Source organism: Mytilus galloprovincialis, chromosome 4 (genome assembly GCF_965363235.1).
Source record: "Mytilus galloprovincialis chromosome 4, xbMytGall1.hap1.1, whole genome shotgun sequence".
Classification (NCBI taxonomy): Eukaryota; Metazoa; Mollusca; class Bivalvia; order Mytilida; family Mytilidae; genus Mytilus; species Mytilus galloprovincialis.
Window position 1 is genome coordinate 62,426,433 of NC_134841.1, and position 23,275 is coordinate 62,449,707.

General features: G+C 30.4%; 1 protein-coding gene across 5 annotated transcripts in view; it reads left to right on the top strand.

Annotated features, from left to right (window-relative positions):
* The window catches only part of LOC143072655 (leucine zipper putative tumor suppressor 2 homolog), a 42,851-nt gene that overhangs the window by 14,479 nt on the left and 5,097 nt on the right, over positions 1-23,275 (top strand). For 3 of the 5 annotated variants that reach the window (XM_076247696.1, XM_076247697.1, XM_076247699.1), the window contains one exon: positions 10,940-11,522. In XM_076247696.1, coding sequence (XP_076103811.1) covers positions 10,940-11,522 — 583 coding nt within the window. Of the gene's footprint in view, positions 1-1,903; positions 2,053-10,756; positions 10,820-10,939; positions 11,523-23,275 lie in introns of those variants that run through there. The other 2 variants (XM_076247698.1, XM_076247700.1) reach the window with 2 other exon arrangements.

Here is a 23,275-nt window from a genome sequence, read left to right on the forward strand (position 1 = left end):
CCCCCCCCCTTCAATCTTAAAAAGTAATAAATGTAATATTAAAGCCATTTTTGTGTCAAAAAAAATCCTGTAAATTGTTATTCTCAGGAGCACCCTCCCCTAACATCAAATCCTGGATCGTCACCTGAAATAAAACACAAAACTTCATTTTTTCTGTAGAAAACAAGTTAATCATGATAGTGACAATGAAAGCCTTTATTCAAGGTTACTGCATTGAGAATTGTTCGATTTCTCATCAATATATTACTCATATAGTAGAAGGATGACATAATCTTAATGCAGAAAGTTAAACTGATTTTCTATATGACAAGAGAATTACACATCACTTGGTGTACCTGGTGTTAAGATACCATCTATAAACTTCATTCACTAGTGAGGGTATCGACTGAATACCAATGATGGGTTTAAATGTATGGGTTCTTCCCATACATAAATTTGTAGATATACAAAATGTACATGAATAATCTACTATAGTATATATAGTATATTCATGACAAAGTCATGTACATTGGGGTGAAGATGTTTAAAATAGAATGTTCACAGGCACAGATCCAGCAGTGAGGGTCCGAGTCTTCAGTGGCACTACTGAGAATAAAAGTTAAAGGACCATATTTTGACATTAAAATTGACAGTAATTTTACCCATAAAGTACATTTTGTCTCATTTAGGGGGGGGGGGGGGGGGGCTTGCCACAGATGTGCCCTGAAGGAATTTCCACTTGTTTATGTGTTAAATGTTAGTCATATCTGATTATATGCACAAGTATCCCAAAGACAAACAATGAAAGAGTCAGATGTTGATCTATTACAATTATACACAAACCGTAACTATAATGACGCTGAAAACTATTTGTTGACCTCTTGATGTATGTTTTGGGTTTTTGGTTTGCTGTCTTTTTGGTGTATACATGTGTTCAATACATAAGTAAGAGTCCTTGGGTGCCTTCTTTTATGGTTTAAGTGATTAATAAGAACACTTACATTTCCTTGACAGAGAACGATTTAAAAGGGGAAGGACCTTGTTTGTATTGAACTCCAATCTCTTGACAATCCACCATTACAAAAAGAGCCATTATCTTTTACTTCTCAGCTCCCCAACTTAAACCAAAGGAGATGCATTGAACACATGTAGATCAGACAAGGTTCCTGACTCTTTTGGGATTTTTTTCTTGTTTGAATTGTTTTATTATTTGTCATTTTGGGGGATTTTATAGCTTACTATGTGGTGTGGGTATTACACATTGTTGAAGGCTGACCTAAACGTGCCAACTGGTCTCTTGTGGAGTTTTCATACACTGGTCTCAGAAAAAAAAAATCCTATATAACTTTTTTTTTTCTGAAACAAGTGCCTGTGAATTATACCACATCTTTTTATTTTTTATGTTAATTCTCCTCTTTTTATTTTTATCTCAATAAGAAGAATAAGGAAAAGATTTTAGATGAACCTATAGTAAATAGATAATTTGTTCAAAATTTGAAATAATATTATCAGTTCACAAGAAGTTTACATAAATAGATTAGTATGAATGTAAAATATATTATATCACATTGAAATAAGTGTGGTCCCAAGAAACTTATCAATTCCTATTTGACTTAAAATAAAGGTCATCTTAATCCACTTTACTATATGGTCACATCTAATATAAGTTTTTATAAATGACATCGTCTCCACGGTAATGTTGATGCTGCACAAAAGTTAGGTCATGACCCTCAGTTTTGAAAGATGATCTTTGACTATCCTTCAGTCTACCTGGATAAGCTTTGTAACTTTATTTCTTACAATATCAGAAGTCGATCACAATGAAAACTGTCAAGATTAAAATCTCAACATTTATTTTAAAGCTTAGTAATGTGAGGGGATGTTCATTTCATTGGTTTTAAATATATCTCAGGTAAAACTTTATCGGTGCAGGTGAATTATATCAGCGGAAATGTCTTGTATTCATTTATCTTTGTCAAAAATAGAAAGGATTTTTGTAGAAAAGGACTTAATTTTGGCAGCTTGGAAATTGGCTTTTATACCTATCAATAGAATGTCTGGAAGGATATGTTGGTCAGTATATAGTAGTTTTTATTGAATTTAAATATATATATGTGATATGAGCTTTAGACAGTGTAATTGCTAGTAGTATTAGTATTTTATTAGTACTACTAGGACCAGTGGTTGATTCTGGGGGAGGGGGTTAGAGGGTTTACCACTTTGATAAAAAAAATCAATTTATGGCATAAAATTGTCAACATATCGTCAAGCCACGCTCAGCTCAGCAGTATATATTTGCTTTTTGGAATCATGGAATAAGCCCCCCCCCCCCCCCCACCTTTCAAAATTTGTAGTTCTGCCCTTGGGCCTTGGTGATGTAAAGGGGAATAGTCATGATAGTATAAACATTGTAATATGATGATAAGCAAACATCAAATTTGAAATAAGACAATATCTGGAAAGCAGCTGTCATTTGTGGCTGATCTATTACCATATCATAATTACAAGTTCAGAAAAACTTCATTCTCCACAAAAAGCCTCAGATATATATGCCCTAAAGCTTGGACTTTCCAATTGAAAAGATGGATTTAAGAATTATTTATTTAGTTGATTGTCTCATCAGGCTTGGTCATGGATAATAGCAAATGGAACATTATCATGGAATTTGAGTCAGAAATAAGGTTTCAGCTGTCACGACATTTTATGATTCAATTTCAATCAAATCTGAATTATAGTAATAAAATATGAAGTTGTTGATAACTTTATTTCCGTTGATGGCTAAAATCAATTTAACGGACATTTTTCACAAGAAAAAATTACTTGAAAAAATATAACAAATTGATAATTGTTATATTTAAGTGTTTTTAAGTACCCTATAAGGTCACATATTGATTGAAAATTTTTGCCAAGTTTGCAGAGTTCTCTGTCAAAAATTAGTAAACAAATCTTGAAAAGCTGAAAACCAATGTTAAGGATTTCATGTACAATTTTTAACAGTTGATTTTTTTTTACTGGTCATAGTAGTATACTATAGGTCTATTTAAACCTTTTCCCTAAGTCAGCTTCCAGAGTAATTGACACTTTGATTACAGGAACACAAAAATATGCAGATTAAGTATTTATTGGCCCAATTCATTTGGCCATTTTCATTAAAAAATTGGCAAAAGAAATTGTTGGCGAGATCGGAGGTAAATTTGATGTTTTTTAAATAGATAAATTGCCTTTTGTCCATGTTTTAACTTGCAGTGTAATTTAGCTTACATTTCTTTTTTCCTTTCATCAAGCTACCTTGTTCATTGTAAGAATCACATTGTAGCCATGGTCAGAAGTAGTGCCTGTTTAAACTTTTACTACACTGTCATTTGAATGTCCAGTTAAGATTAAAGGGTCAATAGTCATGTTCTTGAATAAATAAGCCAAAAGGTTTGTAATAAAACGTAAAAACTTCATTTACTTATTTATTGAAAGCAACTTTGAAATGTTAATATTAAAAAAGTTACATTTTTGCAAAGCATAAATTTAGCAATTTCTTGGCTAAAATCTGGTTCACAAGGTTTTTTTATTTTCATATGTTTCTTGTACCTTGCTCTGATATTTCCTAAAGATCAAGTTTCTCTGGTAGATATTTTTCAGGGTTTTATCTTAATTACAAAATAGACCAAGAAATGAAACCCTCTTGAAATATTTCTACTTTACAGTAACTCGTAAATAAACAGTGATTTGTGTGGATTCATTTATTTTTCGAGTTCCAATTCTAGTGAGGGGGGGTAGGAGGGGTACTGATCCCGAAATCCCGGATTTAAAAACACGAAATTCTGAAGTCCTGTGCTTAAAAATACGAAATCCAGACGTCCCGAAATTCGAAAAAAAGAATTCCCAGATCCCGAAAGGGTCAATCCCGAAATCCAGAGCTTAAAAACACTCGATCCCGGAGTCCTGATAAAAGTCCTATCCCCCCTCTCTAGTGGTTTGAGCAAAAAAATAAAATTTCATCTATGCTTTCGTATTGAAAGAGTTATGTTTTGTATATTGTTTTGAATTAGTGGTTCATCTGTACCCAGAAAGTCCACCAAAATATTTCTACCCAACGAATAACAACATGAATCTACAGTTACTAAAAGGTTGAGTTCAAAATCTGTAATAAAAGTTTATGTTACTGTGAAACTCCATCTTCCTTGTAAATGTATATCTGAACAAATACACCCTTGTTTTACCTGAGAATATGTGTAAAAAAGGTGCCAAGGTAGCAAAGATTGGGGAGGAATGTTGGTTAGATAACACAATAGATAATATACTGATGTACTGTAATGATATCTTTTGATGGAGCATCTCTAGGGAAACTGTAATCATATGTTTTGATGGACATATCTCTTGGGAAATCTGTTGTTGTTTTCCCCCAATTTGTATGTAGAAACATTAGCCTATATTGATTTCTGAGGCTTCGGGAGTGCTACAAAGTAGATGTTACTCATAACTTTACAGCTATTTTCTTATTTGAAAATGGATGTTGATTAATTGACTTGAATGATATGGCTGTTCTATTGATTGTATTTGTATGCCAAACTTTCCCTGGAATTAGAACCAGAGTGCAGTACTCATGCTGTCAGTTCTTGCATCTCAAAGTATTCCACTCTCAGAAAACTTAATTAGAATATCATGTTCATTTCATTACTACATTGCAACTTTTGTATTCATTTCGCAGTTTGATAAATTTGATTGGCGCGATATGGATTTGAAGGGGAAATTATGGTAAATTGTAATGTCAACATTGTTAGCATCAGCATGATCACAGAGATAAAAAGGGACATTTTAAATGACCACAATTTTTGTGGTATTCTATGCAACATAAAATCTGTCACCATCTGTTGTCAGTTTGCACAGTGCAGTCTTTGTCCAGAGTTCTCCAATGCAAGAGGATTAACTAATTTCTAGTCAGAACTATAAGATCTTTTTACTGACCAATTCTATAGCGGCAAGAAACTTTTTAATAAAAAATTTGAAATCCACTTTTAAATTTTAGATGCTGAGATTTTTATACAGAAAAATGTATTTTTTTATTCACCATATTGATGGGCCCATTTAGGGCATTGGTAATTTCATGTAATTATATAAATTGTCAGATATACAGTATAATTTTATACATTGGCATTAGATTACGAAAGATGGTTACTTCATTGACTTCTTACTCATGTATTGCACCTTAATATTCTGGAGTTTTTAATCCTTCTAGCAACAGGAATTGCCTAAAATAGTTATAAGAAGATGTGGTATGAGTGTCAATGAGACACCTCTCCATCCAAGTCACAATTTGTAAAAGTAAACCATTATAGGTACCGCTCAAAGCATGGTAAAAGCACCTTACACTTGAAAGTGATATTAATTGTTTAAGTAAAGGGCCTGACAACTCAACAGGACCCTATCCTTTCAAAATTGCAATGGAAAGATGGATAAGTGTTTCTTGGGGGAATCAAGGAGGTTATATTAACCTCCTTGGGGGAACTATAGACAAAAAGGATCCTGTTTAAAGACCTAACTATTCTGTATTTTTAGAAAACTTGTTGCTTTAGGATCTAAAGACATCAGGGATCCTGTTTAAAGACGGAAACCTAACTATTTTGTATTTTTAGCAAACTTGTTGCTTAATAGGATTTAAAGACATCATAGACATGAAGAACCACTTAAGGAAGATAGAATTTAGATTAAATTAAGGGGGGGATTTGATACAGAATTTTTTTTTCACCGATAGAAATAAAAGAACATGGACCAATAATTTTCTAATACAATGTACTTTATATTTAACTTAATGGTTTTTCTTTAATGAGCTTTAACCAGATTGTATTACAATGAGTCAAAACACCTTTTTCATCCAAATCAGCTTGATGTAAATAATTGGAGCATATATAAGGGAAAATGATCTTTAATACCCAATTTTATGATGGAAAAGAAGTTTATTCTTAAGACTGCATTGAAATCTATCCATAATCAATCAATATTTAGCTTGTATCAGTTGCCGAGTTGGATTTGACCTCTAGCTATTGTAGCCTATTGAAGGAGGTCTATTAGGGTCAAAACCTAATTATCTCGGCCATCTTAGGTCCTTGTGTTTCTTTGTGGTACTAGGCTTTTGACATGAAGATAGTCATCTCAGTTTAACGCTAGGTTCTTTGTGATTCTGTCAGATCGTTTTTATAACTTGGTGACATAATGCGTTAAGTTTCTAATTTTATAAAATGATCACATTAGAGATGACGAAAAATACAAGGATTATTTGAATAATTTAATTGGTAAGTGAATTTGATACTATTGTTCAATTATGATTTATTTTCAAAGATTTATTTAAAAAATCATTTCAAAACTGATCAAAAGGAAAGTTTGTCAGATATATAACTTTTAAAAAATACATCCTTCCTTTTTTGTCTTTCATATGGATAATTATGCAGATTAGAAATGAAATATGCATTTATTTAAAGATCATCAAAGTTATTTTAGTTTATACATCATGAGGGAGAAATTGAAAGATAATAAGTGTAAAATATGTATAATAACTTGTCATCTTATTGTCTTAACTGATAGATCTCTTTTGAGGTTTGTTAACTGCTCAATCAAGACATCCTCAGGCAATAATAATACACATGAATTATTCATACATACTTTTATATTGTTTTATGTTTTAAGATGTTAAATTGATAGACTTTTTTCACATGTTTGATTTGGGAACATAAGTATGACATGACAATCATTATCATAATGGTTTTAATACTAGTATACAGGTTGTAGTAGTCTAGAGTTTAGTAAGGTCCATGGCCATTTATTAGAGTAAGTAACTGGTGTAGATCTTCATTTCTTATCACTCCAATATCATGAATATGTGACAACTATGGTCTGCTCTCAAGTCCTGCATTTTGTTTCTTACAAAGAATGGTTGGGTGCACTCTATGTACTTGTAAATCCTTTAAGAGGAATAGAGTTGACCCTTTTTTTGTGGCAGCTATAAGGTTTAGATCAATCTTCTTCGAAATGTGTTTTTTTTTTCCTTTTAACCATAAGTGTTTATTGTCCTTTTGCTTATGATTGCGATTGCTGCTTTTTGGTTTCTATTTGATTATTTTGTAACATAGTTTGTCTTTAAACGGAATACTGAAGATTATGTTGATTTCACCCAGGAATTTTCACCAATCAAAATGACCAGGCAGCTCAAGTTTAAGCAAATGTACTGAAGTCATTTCAGTTTCAACAATCATATGGAAATCTTGTTCTTCTATACAATTTGAACCCTACATAATTTAGTGTTTTGCTTAAAGTGCAAAGACCGTCTGATTGCATGAACTTGCACATTTGTTCCCAGAAGAACTACCAAATGCAAAATTTGATTTCACTTTTTTTACACAAGTTTACTTTTTCTTGTCTGTTAACTTTTCTCACAGGACAAGATTCTAGATAAATTGTGAATCAAAGGAAATGCACATAGAAAACTTGACAAGTTTACAACAACAACAAAACTCATAAAAGTTATAACCTAATTTTAACAAATACAAATATCTTGATTGTGTCTTGTGATTGTTCTTGTTGTGGTTTTCCGGATAATGTGTCCTCAAGCAACAAATGACATTATTGAGAATTTGAGAGGAATACTTTACCAGTTATTTCTACATTTTATCTCCTTCATAAGTTCTCACTACAACATGATGAATAAAAAAAAGATAACGGCTATAAGTCAATGCAATGGATTTTCTTGGTCTTGCTGTAAAGGGTCATTTCACTACATCATTGTTGAATTCAAACCTTTTATCAACTTTCAAAAGTTAGATCAAATATAAAATGTCTGAAATTTTGGTCTTTTTTCATTTCCATGAAATTTGTGGACTATTATAGCATATACGGTTACCTCTATATCCCCTCTTTTTTTATCGATAAGCATTTCATCTTTTTGATAAGTTTTAGATTTTCAAATAATTTGGTCTTGAGCATCACTGAAGAGACATTTGTTGTAGAAATGCCCATCTTATGCAGACATTGGTACTGTAAATGATATAAGGTATAAGCAAAAATACAACATCTGAATTTTATTAAGCTTCAATCATACATTTAAGCAGATACTATAGAAGACATGAAGCAATGTATCAGAAAATAGACAGGAATTCTTTACATTATTGTAATCAATGACGGTTTGTGTGATCTCTGTAAAAGAATTGTATCATCTTCACAACATGAAATAGAAATATGTTGGCAGTATTCCTACTACTTCTTCATTAGCTTGTCAGGATTTTATGCTTAGTTATAGACAAGCTGTCAGTTCTGTGTACACTTGCTACAAAAATTAACAATTCACCAGAATATTGCCAAATTGCAATTGATTTTATTTCAGAAACAAACACTATTTCCTGAGTTTTGAATTAGAAATTAACATGAAATCTTGGTGTAAAGATTAACCACAATCTACAATGTACATAACAAAAGACACATAATTCTCTTCTTGTGCTCCCTTAACAGCAGAACTTTTAATGCAGAAAAAAAAAAATCATTTAACTTGTTTATATATGTATTTCTTACTACTATTAGGGACGACATCCAAAGTTCAATGAAGGATAAAAAACTTAATTCACATAGTTTTTTCACTGACCCCCACACCCCCCTCTTAACTTAATTTGGGAAAAATTGATTGACCAATAGGGATATATGTAAAATCGATTTTAGATTAACAAAACTTGCAGCTATGTTGACCTCCCCACCCCCAAACTATTTGATTTAAGTTTTTTAACCTACATCGATCTTTTGATGTCGTCCCTTAGAATATTGTGTTTATAATATTTAAAGCTGGAATTTCATCAAATAATCAGTTAACATCTCTTTAATTTATTAATCTCCAGAACACTGTCTTCTTCTTTCAATTTTTTATGAGTTGTTTACTTGCTTAGAAAAAATGAAAACAACTTTTTATTAATATAGGTCAGAAGCTCTTTCTGGATTTACCTTCATCAGAAACTCTAGAAGCTAAAGAGCTAAAAAATTTAAGCAAAGGATGCAGAGGCAGATCCAGCCATTTTTAAAGTGGGGTCATTGTCTCAGGCGGGTGCCAACTGTCTGTCCCCATTGAAATGCATTTATCCACCAAAAAAGGGGGGATTCCAACCCCCGGAACACCCATGATCAATCTCTGAAGAGGTTTAAGAACTGAAACAGTTGAGCTAAAGGATATATAAATAATGACAAAGTCCATCTAAGGTCAACTTTGACTGAGAAAGTCTAAACCTTATAAATGTATCTTTTAACTGACTTAATACTACCAGTCAATTAAATACAAAAGAAGCAATCTGACAACCTTAAATTTGAGGTACAATGTATTTTAACATAAAGCAACAACAAAAAAAAACTTTTGACAACATACTACACAATTATGCTTTCAATGGTATTTAGAAATTGGACAGCTAGGAATTTATTAATTGATAGATTTAGACTTAAATTAACTAATCTTTTCAAGCTCTTAAGTAATAAAGGTGTCAGTTGAAAATTGAATATGAATATGTTTAATATGGGGTGGTTCAGGTTAACTTAGTACCAAAGCCATACATAACTTATTCCATAGTGTAATTTTGTGATAGAATTACAACATTTTTATTTTCTTTTAATTTCAGTAACGCCTTGTAAATAGAACATTGCATGTTAAGAATAATATGAACGTATACATGCCTAACTACTGGTATAGATTTCTTAATAAAAATATCTTTCAGTCGACTTTTATGGAAGTAATTGTTGACACTGTCTGCCCTCTATACATATTTATTTGATACATATATTTTAGATATATATATGTAAATAAAGGTTGAAAGAGTAGGGAAGTTTTCTTTTATAACAAATAAACGTAATTATGAATGTTAGGATTGTCTGACGTGGTGCAATATATACATGAATGGAATATTTAGGTAATAGTCCATCTGATATATTAAAGGGAAACGTTTCATTCTATGGTACAGATGTTCTCCTCTAAACGTATGTCTCACGTTTTCAAGTTTTAATATCATGATATCTTATAACCTTTTTGGCTTTTCCCAGGCTTTGCATTAAAATTTTGCAAAACATTTCTTCTCATGAATTTAGTAAGAAAAATTGAAAATCATTTTTTTTCAAATACCAAATACCAAAAATTCTAGTTTCTAGTAATGATTTAAAAAAATGAATCTTTTGAATAAGTCTTTGCTAATGATAAAACATGTGTTGTTCTTTTAAATTTAATAATATTATGCATCACAGTTATTCTATATGTGTAAAGTGTTGCATCTATTTTGAATTTAACCTATATATGCATTCATAGTTCTTTATACATGTCATTACATTTTAATTTTTGCAGAACTTTTTGGCTGTGTATATATTACAATATACAATATGCTTATTGTGTTTGTAAATGTATCTTCCTAAAAAAAAAAAGGATTACTTTGTTAAGATACAGGTACATTAAGTATTGTTCAGTCAAATATAAATACCAATGGATGTCACACTACATCCAGCATATTAAAGTTTTTAATTTGAGACAGGAGTCTTTATCAAAATGAAAACTCAGGGGGGTAAAATTTTTGATAGGTGTCATATCTTTTATTTATTCATATAAACAGCAGGAGCTTGATCTTATGTTTATTATGAACTACCCTTGTCAGTATATAGGATTACATAATTGTAATTAGCATACAATAAGATAATTGGTAACATGCATTTGCACAGTAGGGTTATTGTGTAGATAAAAACAGGATGACTGAAGAAATTTTCATTCACTTCAGCAATAATTTCAGCCATCTGTTTATAAACATCAAAGTTAGAGATTTGGATCTTCCTTCCATATTGTTTAAAAGTATGAGTTATTTCCCTTGATTGAATGGTTATTGTCTGATTAAATCAATTTCATGCTATTTACAATGTAAGATCAGTAAAGATTATGTTGTCTGTTTCATGTATGTTTCTCTCTTTGCAGAAATGAATTAGAGATGATGGCAAGTAGAACTAATTCTACTTCTGATGTATTTTATTCCGATGATGAATTTTCACCACATCTTCAGAATTTATATTCTCCTGTGTCCAACTTCTCAATTAACTCGTCAGAACTCAGCGGACTCATGACTCCACAGAGAATGTGCTCCCAGGAGGAAGAGGAGGATTATGCTCACATACAATTACCATCTCACAGATCAGGATCTAAAATCCCTCCCCAACCTCCTGTCAGAACTTCTAGTGTGTCATCTGTGAGGTCGGACTACACTCAGCGGTCTTATCCGATGGCTTATGACCAGGAACATAATTTCAATTATGGGAATTATACATTACAATACCCTCATCATTACCATTACCAGCAACATTCTAGACGGAAAACTTGGTCACCCAATGGTTTAAAATTAAGTATGTCGGGTGGTAACTACACTGGAAAATCAAGGAATTGTAGCAGTAGTGAATTACTGGACAATAATAACATCAGAACGAGAAAGTGTGGAAATGTTATTTACGAAGACCAAGAAAAAGGACCCCCTAAATTGGCTCCAGTTAGCGGAATGTTATCTAAGGTATGGTATTAAGCTTATTCATTATAAAGTTAATTTTACATGTGATAAACATGATAAAGGGAAAGCTTCACAAAAGATTATTAAAATTCAGCCACCAGACACTAATATGATTATTGAAGATGCACTGGCTCCAGACATTCTTCCAATACATAGAAAACTAGTTAAATACATGTGTAGTCAGAATCCTAAGAGAATTTTGCTTTTTTGCAATTTGTTTTTTACTTGCATACAGGTTTTATGAATGTCATGTAATTTAATTCATAAACTGTGAAAAACAACTTTTACCATTTACACTGAAATTGTTAGAAAATCTAATTTAATAGCAAGAAAGATAAAGTAGAACATTAAAGTGGAATTAATTTATCATGGTTTTTGAACAAAACAGTAGTCTATTGTCAACTAAAGTATTATGAAGTTTTTATGGTCTGATTTTAAATCTAGACATTGTTATCTTTAGCACCTCTTACTGAGATAGATCACACATTAAAGTTAACAATTTAACCATAAAATCTACATTTTATCCAAATTATACTGTTGATTATGTACTTCAAAGGTTATGTGGACTACTGGGGAGGTGATCTGACATTTAGTTGTCATGAGCACTTTGAAAACACACTTGTCTTAACTTTTGTAAATTTTTATTTGTTTAATTTGTTGTTACTGGGTTAAATTTCAACTACCTTTTGAAATTGGTTGATTTTTGTTTTGAGTAAAGGAAAAATGTTAAATTGTATGATTTTGATTCATTTGAACATATTATGAAAAGTGTCTATAGGGAAATCTTTTTTTCAGAGCAGAAACTAGAACAATTACAAAAACTTTCAGGATGAACGATTTGCATATTGTTAGCATATTATTATTGTCATTTAGCATAGATAATGCAAACATGAATAATATAACTTAAGAAATGTTTTGAATTATTACATGATTAAGACCATAGAAAAATAGATGCAATTTGAAGAAGATATCTATGATCAGCATCACAAACCTTGCATGATTCGTTATCCAAAAAGAACACCTTTAGTCAAATATATTTTTTTAACAGTCTTTTTTTTAATATTTTCATTTATCAGTCAAAAATAGTTCAATGGTTAAAGTGATAGTTCTAGAAAGTGTAAATAAAAATATCTTTATTAAATTTTTTCATGTTTTTTATAAGATAAGAATTTGATGCATAATAAAGTTTTTTTTTATCACTGTATTGATTTTTAATTTGTATTCATGTCATATTTTAATGTCTTTGAAATGAATTTTGAATTTGAATTTATCGTAATCATATCATTTAAATTTGATGTATTTTAAACATTGAATTTAGTTGATATTGCAAAATTTATAACGTGTATTCTATATGAATTTTTGATAGATATGTACTATGAATTGCAGGATATATATATGTTTTTGTCACATAGTCCAATGATTTATGCATGTTTGTTATCTATGTTGTATATATAGGTAAAGTAGATGGTATACATTTGGACATCAAAGACTTCACAGGTACACGGAACCTTACATATTGTATGAAGATCATAAACAAGATCAAACCATTTAATTTTCTTTTATGAAAATGTTCACACTGTGATGATATTTTGTTTTCCATCAAGAAAGCTATGTTTGAGAACCCAGGTTTTGGCCTAGAAAACTGTTAACATGAATTTCATTTTTAAAATTTTTTCATTTGGAATATAAGTCAACACAATGAGGTTTCAGTTCAGGCACACTTATTCAGTTAAATTTTTTTATACTGTTGAGTCATTTTATCAGTTCTCGATTCCAATTTTAACAGTCAAGGAAATTTTTTTTTGTATACATGTACTTGATTTTTTGGTTTTAACAAATTCTGACGCTTAGCCAATTTGTTGTCTGCTCAATTTTGCAGATAATCATTGCCTAGGAAACCCAAGAATATTTAACTACTACATCAATGGTAATGAACCCAAATTATTTTTAGTATTTTTCAAACCTATTTTTCCAAATTATTTACATTATTTCTATGAAAATCTTATGGAGGAAGGGAGATAACTCTAAAATGACAGTCATCTCTTGTAGTGTTGAATTTCAATAAATTCAGTTTTACTATTGAGGCAGTAAAACGGTTACATTCTTTATTAGTAAATGATATCTTGATGATACAATGGAGTTATTCTACAATAGGAATGTAATACAGGAAACAATAAATAACAATAAACATCAAAGTTGTTTACAGCTACAATACACCTAATTGTATACAATAATCAGATAAATATTGGAATGTTAGTTTCGGCTGCTGTTTTGTTGCAGAGAATGTAGATTTTTTTTGTATTATTGCTTTTGTTGACTTTTTATCTATAAGCTTGGATTTTATTAAGGATATACAGACTTATTGTCTATTGTTTTATATTTTTGCAGGATATGCAAACAAAATTATATAATTGTGTATCTACTAGTTACTATGTGAATACCAAAATGAATTTTGTAATATACTGCAATTACTTATAAAAGTGGGATTGTTTTTATACCCCCGCTTTAAAAAAGGGGGGGTATACTGTTTTATTATACCCCCGCTTTAAAAAAGGGGGGGTATACTGTTTTACCTCTGTCTGTCCGTCCGTCCGTCCATCAGTCCGTCAGTCCGTCCATCAGTCCGTCAGTCCGTCCATCAGTCCGTCAGTCAGTCCGTCCCATGAAACTTTCGTCACATTTTTCTCAGGAACTACACATCCACCCTTTCTGTAATTTGGTATCAACATTTATATATGTCAGCCATACCGTGTGATGCGTTTTCAGATTCATCACTTGACAACTTCCTGTTTACCGAACACTTGTCTGATTTTACACATGATAGCCAAGTTGAAAATTTTCGTCACATTTTTCTCAGGAACTACAATACAAGGATTTCTGAAATTTGGTTTCAGGATTTATATAAGTCAGCTATACCGTGTGATGCGTTTTCAGATTCATCACTCGACAACTTCCTGTTTACCGAACACTTGTATGATTTTACACATGATAGCCAAGTTGAAAATTTTCGTCACATTTTTCTCAGGAACTACAATACAAGGATTTCTGAAATTTGGTTTCAGGATTTTTATAAGTCAGCTATACCGTGTGATGTGTTTTCAGATTCATCACTCGACAACTTCCTGTTTACCGAACACTTGCATATTTTTACACTATTAATATTATCCACTTGCGGCGGGGGTATCATCAGTGAGCAGTAGCTCGCAGTTTCACTTGTTTTAAATGCCTTACATTATTTTTTGTCATTATCATTTGTCTCTCATTGAGCCAAAAAGATTAACCTTGGCCAACAAATTTCCTATTCATTTACTTTTACATAGCATTTATATTTGTAAAAAAAACTAATTTGACCTTTCTGTGTATGACATTATTTTACAAATTTTTATTATAAAAGATTGAAAATTCATTTGATATTGATATAAAATGAGTAAGCATTTTACAATTTATAAAACAGTTTTTTATCAACATATATTTCCCATTGACCTTTATCTTGATCAGTTTCATGCATTGATTATAAGCTATTGTTCATTTCAAATACATTTCAAATAAAATAATATCAATTTTATACCAAAGATCATATCATTTACATAGAAAACATCATAAAAGAGATTTATATTCAGTTTTTTGTTTACCGTTTAAATTCCTATTATGAAAAAAGAAGATCCTTTGATACTGATCCTTTTAATACACAAAAATAAACAATAGAAAATAAATTTGCGCCTTTTTAAAATAAAACGATTATGATATATGATGTACGAAATCACACATAGACATGGAATAGTATATCTTTGGATTAGAGTAGTAAGATAATTTCCTGATAAAGAGAGGACAAATAAAGTGACTAATAAATGTCAAATAATATGGCACTCTGCCAGACCTATGTAGGTGTACGTTTCAGGTAGAATAGAAAAATTGTCTTTAAATGTCATAAGTTGTGGATGGACACTCGATGAGATCATAATTAGGCCGGTTTTAAAAACAATACCTGCTTGAATCATTTTATTATTTAAAAAAATATGATCACATGTTGAATAGAATGTTGTACCGGTATGGATGTTAATTTCACAGCTGTAAGTTAATTATGTTTTAATATTTTCAATTTCATTACAAGATGCAAATTGTTTGTTGGCAGTGTAAAATATGCAAATTTTAATGTATTTTTTGTGTTAAGGATAACATGATTATCATGATAACTTTTTAGACCTCAGGTTTTATGAATTTTATGCATTCATTATTGCTTTGTTAGGGAATATTAAGTTTGTGGTGTTATCATGGTTATTGTAATTTTACTTTTGTTCGTTTTTATTGTTTCTAGGTAGCACACTTTTTTCCCAAAAAAAAAAAGAAATGCATAAACAGTTGCTTTATAGGGAAATATTGAATTCTTTGGGTTTTAGTCGAAAAAGAGTTAAGTAGTTTTACTTTTGTTTTTGTTCTTTTCTTAGGCAAGACACTACTTCCCTAATTTGAAAAAGCTTATCCTTTGGCATAATTAGAACAACAAATGTCATTTTAATCTTGATACCCATTCACTTTTCACTTTCTCAACCATTTTCACACTTTCATGACAAAATTAGTAACAGTTCATTAAAAAAAATGTCACTAATTTTTGACAGAAACTGAGATTACCAATAGAACACAGTTATTATAGCAATCTTGAATGTAAAAAAATCTTAAGTGATTTGGCCAAAGTTATTATTAACACATTATCTGTAAATCAAAAGGATTAACTTTGAAATCTGATTACAATTAGATTCTAATCATTTTTTCTATTGACAAAAATTGAATAACTTAACTTTATTTGATGTATTATTACATAACAATTTTATGTCCATTTCAAACAATAAATGTTGTGATTTTTTTTCTCTACGAAAGCGATTTTAGTGTTTACCTCATTTAATCTGATTTTACATTTTTACAAGGTCTGTGCATTTGTATAAGTTGCATTTTGACAACATGTTGTGGAATTTTTTATAATTATCATTGATTTCGGACTTGAAATCTATAAAATGTGATGTTAACATGGTAAATAGTCGCTTAAGTCTGCATTTTCATTTCCAATCATGAACTTTAGCGAGGTATGTAATCTACGATTTTTTTTCTACCTTTTAATTATTTTTAAATTAAAAAGTTCAAATTCTTGTGGATTTCCTGATAAACGGGTGTAAAAACAATAACAATAGAACATTTTATTTAATGTAGTTGTGGTTAAAGAAATGGATTTTAAATGAGGTTTATTAGCAAAAAAAAAAAAGATTAAATTTTTTTTCGTAAAAAAATATACTTTATGATGAGTTAACGAGGTGATGATTTTACAGGTGTGCATGTTTGTCAACTTCCAGGTGTAATTCGATGACATCAGAATTTTGGACTTTGATTGAACTGGTCTCAATAATCTTGTCAATCTGTATACAAGATGACAAGATAAAGTCATTTCTTGATTGTTCACTAAAATCAAGTACCATTAAGTATGCCCTCACCATACTCTATAACTGATAGTAGTTTATTCACATTTTAGTAAATAATTTACATTTATATATGGGTTAAGTAATGGTGGAATGTTAATTTAAAAACCTTTATTTTTTCCTGTGAGTCCAAAAGATATAACGTTTATAATTTTTCTATAAAAAAAAAATCCTATTTTTAGCATTTTTTCATTGTGAAAGAAAAGACTTATTTGATGTTAATTATTTTCAAATGCAGTGGAAATTATTGTCGCTGATATCTACCCACTCCTTTCCATTTACAAATAATCTGTCTTTAATGTGCATCCTCATTCCTGTACTAATAATGGCCAAGACTGATCTATACAAAAATTGTATCTAGATTTAGTATACAGCTTCATTTTAAATGTAAAACTGTCAATATATTTTCTTCATGGAATATTGTTATCATATAATGTATCTGGAATTAAAATGCTAGACAAAGTTTGAGAAAATTCTGACCATAGTGTTAGCCCTGATTACGGTACCAAAAGGGTCACATTGTCCAGACAAATCCAGTAAATTATATTCTCAAACATTTGTGCTAAACCTGAACCAGACATCTCACATGGATTTACCAATTTTACATAATTTAGAAAAAATTAAGGTTGATGCATTTTTTTACCTGACCTTTTGCCCGAAACATCCACAGATTTCTGGTCATAAAAATAAGTAATATAAAAAGAAGCCCTGCTTTAATTATCCCTCATAACAATCAAGGTTAATTAGCTTCAAAGTTTAAAGAGAGCCATGCTTCCAAACTTGTAATGAGACAAGTTCACTGGTACTTATAATTACTTATTATGAATGATCTTTGCTTTAAGGTCAAGTAGAAATATGAAATACCACCATTATAAATTGATGATCCAGTGGGGGGAACACTTAAACCCAATTGAACAAGACTTCAATTTAAAATTAGGCTCAAATGTATATACTATTAGTGTAAGTAGCCTCTTGTCCTGGTTATTTATGAAATTTTTCTTTTAGGAATTTGATAGGCTTTCAAAATTCAAAGGTAGTCTTGTACATGTAGGTATAGTAAAACCAGTAAAAACCATTCCATTCATTGAACTATTGTACCAACACATACAGTGAATTTTTAATAATTATTATACCCCCACTCTAAACGTTTAAAAGTGGGTGCTTAAGTGAAATCACCTAGTCTGTCCATGGGTCCAACAAATATTTTTGTCACACTTTTCTTGAAAACTACTCAACAATGACTTCATACTTTGTCAGCAGCTTGACAATGAAGAGCTGTAACATGCGGGCACTTATTGCATCCATCATAAGACATCCTCCTGTTTTCTAATACTTTGAATTACGATTTTGAATATGCTAAGCACAACAACACATGCATTCTAATTCAAATAAAATTGAGATTGTTAATTGGGAATGTGTCAAAGAGACAACAACCGGACCAAAGAGCAGATATCAGCCAAAAGGCCAACAATGGGTCTTTAAAATCCTAACAGAGTTCTAGTTAGACAGGTTTCACTGTACAAGACAAAAGTTTTGCAGAAATTATGTTTGATAAGACATAAGACCATTAAATATATATTTTGATTAGACTGGTCTCCAGAGATATTGTGTTATGCATATGAAATACATCATGCAGAAAATATGATAACAACACATGGCCAGGAACAGAAAACTTTTTTCTTTTATGAAATCCAATGTTTTAATCAAAATAGAGGGTATGTAGGAGATCTTTTGTCAAAATGTTTTGGTATGCAGTGGTGGATCCAGAAATTTTCATAAGGGCCTAAGAGGGGGACTGCTCTAGTAATGCTACAGGGATTATCTATATAATCAATCATTTTTGTTTTTCAAAAAAAAGGGGGGGGCGTGCCCCTAAAAAACCCTCAAAATCCTCCTCTGGTACGGGTCAAGTTTGTTGGTCACCTCATATTTAAAATTGTAGGTGAAATATTGAAGCTAACCTTTATGGCTAGATTTAGTTCTTTAACTTGTATTGGACATGAGATTCCGTTTGCATAAATTTTTCTTTGTTGTCTGTCTTTGTTATGCATAAGTGCTTCTTGATGGGTGATTGTTGCTCATGAGGACTTTTCATCTGTGCTAAGTTTTTAGGCAATTCCTGCTTTCTTTTATGTAAGTAAGTAAGTAAGTAATTTTTATTGGTTTGAAATCCAAAATTACATGATTGATACCATATTAAAGAAATATTATAATGAACTATTGCCAAGATTCTTTCCACATTTTACACCCTTTAAATATACTACATATGTTAAAAGCTGAAGTTTGGGAAGGAAATAATTAGGTGTAAGAATTCTTTAACCATGGATGTAGATAATATGGTAGCTAATTATGCTGATTCATCGATATCATCCCCATTCTTCAGGGTAACTTATTAAAATACCTGTATACCATGTCACCTGAAAATTCAATCACTTTTAAAAGTTAAGTTTTTAAGATTTTAAAAATCATTTGATAATGGCAAAGTTCAAAGATGAAAAAGAAAGCCATTTAAGATAATGGTGCACCTTATTTGAATTGACAGCTGTATAGAGCCTCTCGCCCCAATACACAACTCTCTATCAGACCATGTGTATTACAATAGGTAACAGACATTAACTAGGACAGGATGAGTAAGGATACTTTTGATTCAGGTAACTTTTTATACCCGTATTTTTGAAAATGATAATGGTGTAAAAACACTTTTATGAATAATGCTAAAGGTCAAGATATTTTTTGTTGATAATGATTTTTTGTTGTTGTGTGAAAAGCGAACAGGTCTAGAGGGGTTAGACATTTAACATGTGAGGTTAATTCATCATGTCAAGTGTTCATACATTGACAGTTTTCCTTTATATTTATCAAAACAAATAATCATGTAAGGAAATACCATTTTGTATTTGTATGTACTCTGTAGACTTTTATAATGAAGCACAACAGAAGACTTTTACTGGTGTGTATCAATGTTTTTTATAAGCTGTCATATTCAGGTATGTTTGGAAGAATTGAATTTTTAACTTGTCCATAGCAATCATTTTGAAACTGTCAAAAGAAATTATGAATGAATGAAATGGTAAACTTTTACTTTTTTTATATTGACAAATACAAAAGTATATAGAGAAAGCATTTTTGTTTTCTTTTTAAACTTGTATAAATGTTAAAAAGTTGATAATGAATTTAAGGTCATTTCCACTGTTGTTCATTTAAATTAACAAAAAAGGAGTAGAAGATATTTACTCCTTAAAACATCTGAAGTTTCTTTGCAATATTTTGTTATTTTTTTTTAATTACTTCATCAGAAACCTTTTAAAACACATAGAACTTTTAATGCAGATGTAACAGTAGTAAAGCATTTTACCATTTAAAAAATTATTTGCATGCTTTTCAAAATGGTAATTGACTTTCATATACATGAGTTTATAAAAGAAACATGTTTCGATGGTTAACATATCTACCATATACTAATTCATATTCATTTATGCAAAATAATTCCAAAAATTAAATTTCCGGAACATTTTTGTTATCTTAGCCTTAAACTTTATATGGAATTTAGATATTGCACAAGACCTGTAAATAGATCTATTTATTTTTGTTTTTAAGGCATGTTAATGTGTTATTCTGTCAAAGTTTGTACATTTCAATAGTCATTAATCACTGAAAATGACATTTCTAGAATTGTCTTAAATAAGGATGATCTTCTGCTCCTAAGTAAAAGTGCACATGTGGTTGCCATATATCTATAAGCATAATTAAAGTCTACATATAAATGAAAACCTATGCTAATTATGGCATGAATATGAATAATTAACCTGATAAAATTCTCTTGATCTTAGATCATCTATGGAAGTATGTAAAGTCCATTTTATGTGTCCTTGTCTTTAAAGAAGTTTTGTAAGCTACTGAAAAAGTTACAAATTTGTATGAGGGTATATTTTTCTCGGTCTTCAAATACCTAAACTAACCTCCAGAATGGCAATTCATCCTCTTTGGGAAATTCTTTTGTGAAGTTGTCACAATTTTTTTGTTGAGATTTTACCTTGTAAAGAGAACAATCACCAAAGGTCAAATTCCAGACTCTTGAAAAATTATAAGTAGGCTCCAACTGATGTCTGGATGTCAATGCAGTGTTGACATCAATCTGAGATTTCTATAACATATTTATAGTAATCTCAGCATCTCTTTTAAAGTTTGGTGTAAAAGACACATTCTTTTATAAATTGTTGTTAATTTTACTCTTTTTAAAGCTTTTATTGAATTAGTGTTTCAAAAAATGATATAAAATTTTTGTTGTGAATTGTGAAAACTTGACAGTCCTGCACCAGATGGAGACCAGAGGTGAAAGTTTTCTGGATGTGTGAGTTGTCATGTATGGTAAATTATATTTATACAAACATGGTAATCAGAACACTTAAGTTAAGAGAGAGAACTAAATATTTGGGAGATAACACTACAAAGTCAAAAGATTTTCTGCTTGATCATGTGGAACTAGTTTTTGACAGATGGACAAATCACTCAAGCATGATTTATAACAATGATTTCTTAAGGCATATGGTTTATTTTTGTGTTTTATGTCAATTTGGGAACATTGCGCAATATGAGATATGAAGGTATAATCTAGTATTTATATAATATTTTTTATATTTTTTATTGTATTGTGGTAAGATTTTTGTCCTACTTTTTTACAAATATTTCATAGATGAGTTACGTAAATGTTTATTTTTGTTTTTATATGTAAGTCTTTATTTTGTTTGGATGAAAAAGCAAATGTGTACATGTTTTATGCATTTAAGTTTTATTGTTTCATCACCAATATTTATTGAAAATGCTAATGTCATTCATATTTGAATATTTTATTGTATTTTATGGTTATTGGATGAAAATTATCTTTGTTTCATTTTTATATTGCACAAGCTTGTGGGCTTTGAGGGATCACATTTATCAATATTCATGCAATAATCCTTTTATTGTACAGCAAAGCTTAAAATAGTTCATACTGTATTTTGTCGATGAAGTCGATGATGGCTTTGATAAATGGCAGCTATATTTGCATAATAGAAATATGATTGAAATGAATAATGCAATATTACTATCTTTAAGTCGAAACTTTTGAAACTTTTATATAATTATGCTTATCTAAGACGTATATTGTCCTTGTGCTAATATACATTTGTGTGATCAAATGAACATGGATTTAGAGGTTATAAACATCTGATCTGTTCACAAAACAGCAAACTAATGGGGTGCAGGAGTTTCTCGCTACATTGAAGACCCATTGTTGACCTTCGGCTGTTGTCTGCTCTATGGTCGGGTTGTTGTCCCTTTGACACATTCCCCATTTTCATTCTCAATTTTAATTCTGAGACTACTTCATACATAAAAATAAGGTGGTGAGGTTTTCATTGTGACACAACTATCAAACCCTAGTTCAAAGGACAAAGATATAAGCAATTATAGGTCACATGTATATAGTAGTCTCAATTTAATTGTAAATATTTTTAAAGTGTATCATAATTTTTTTGCTTTGTCATATAAATAGATCCATTTTAATCTTAGTCTATTCTTATTACGATATTCTATACATTTTTATCTACGCTATATGAATTATGCAAAAATCTCTAAAATGTTTGAATAGGGTGACACACTCATTAATAACTTAATCTACTATTACATAAAGTATTATAAATTTCAATGGCCAGTGTTTGTTTAATGAGATAAAACCTGCTTTACAAGGAGAGAAGAGGTACAAAAAAGTCCTGTCCAGCTAATTCAATTTTAGTCTATTTATCTATACATTAGAAACACAATAGATTAACAAAAGACCAAGTTATAGATAACATTTTATACCTTGGGTCAAATAGCCTAAGTATTTGACACTCTGTTTAAGAAAACCAGATACTTATAAAGTCTATCAAAAGTAATTAACTCCCCAGGAGAATACAGGTATTTTATTTACCTGGGTCGATTTACCAATAGATGGGGGTAACCTGTGATTGATACTTTATAAGGGTATAATTTCAACGGCCATTTATCATGTGGTGATTTGTCCTCTAATTGCAACTGGTCAAACTATACATGGTCAAGGGTTTTTATTAGGTGAGTGGCATTATTTACTAAAAAATATTTTTGAACGAGTATGGACTTAATCAGTTCATAGTACTTTATAGATCATTTGTTGGAAATAGTAATATTTCTTTATTCTTTAGCCAAGAAACCACAATAAATATATTGGAAGGAGTAGGTTTTTTAAAAGGAAAAATTATTGCCTACTTTACATATTTATTTAGTAATATAAAC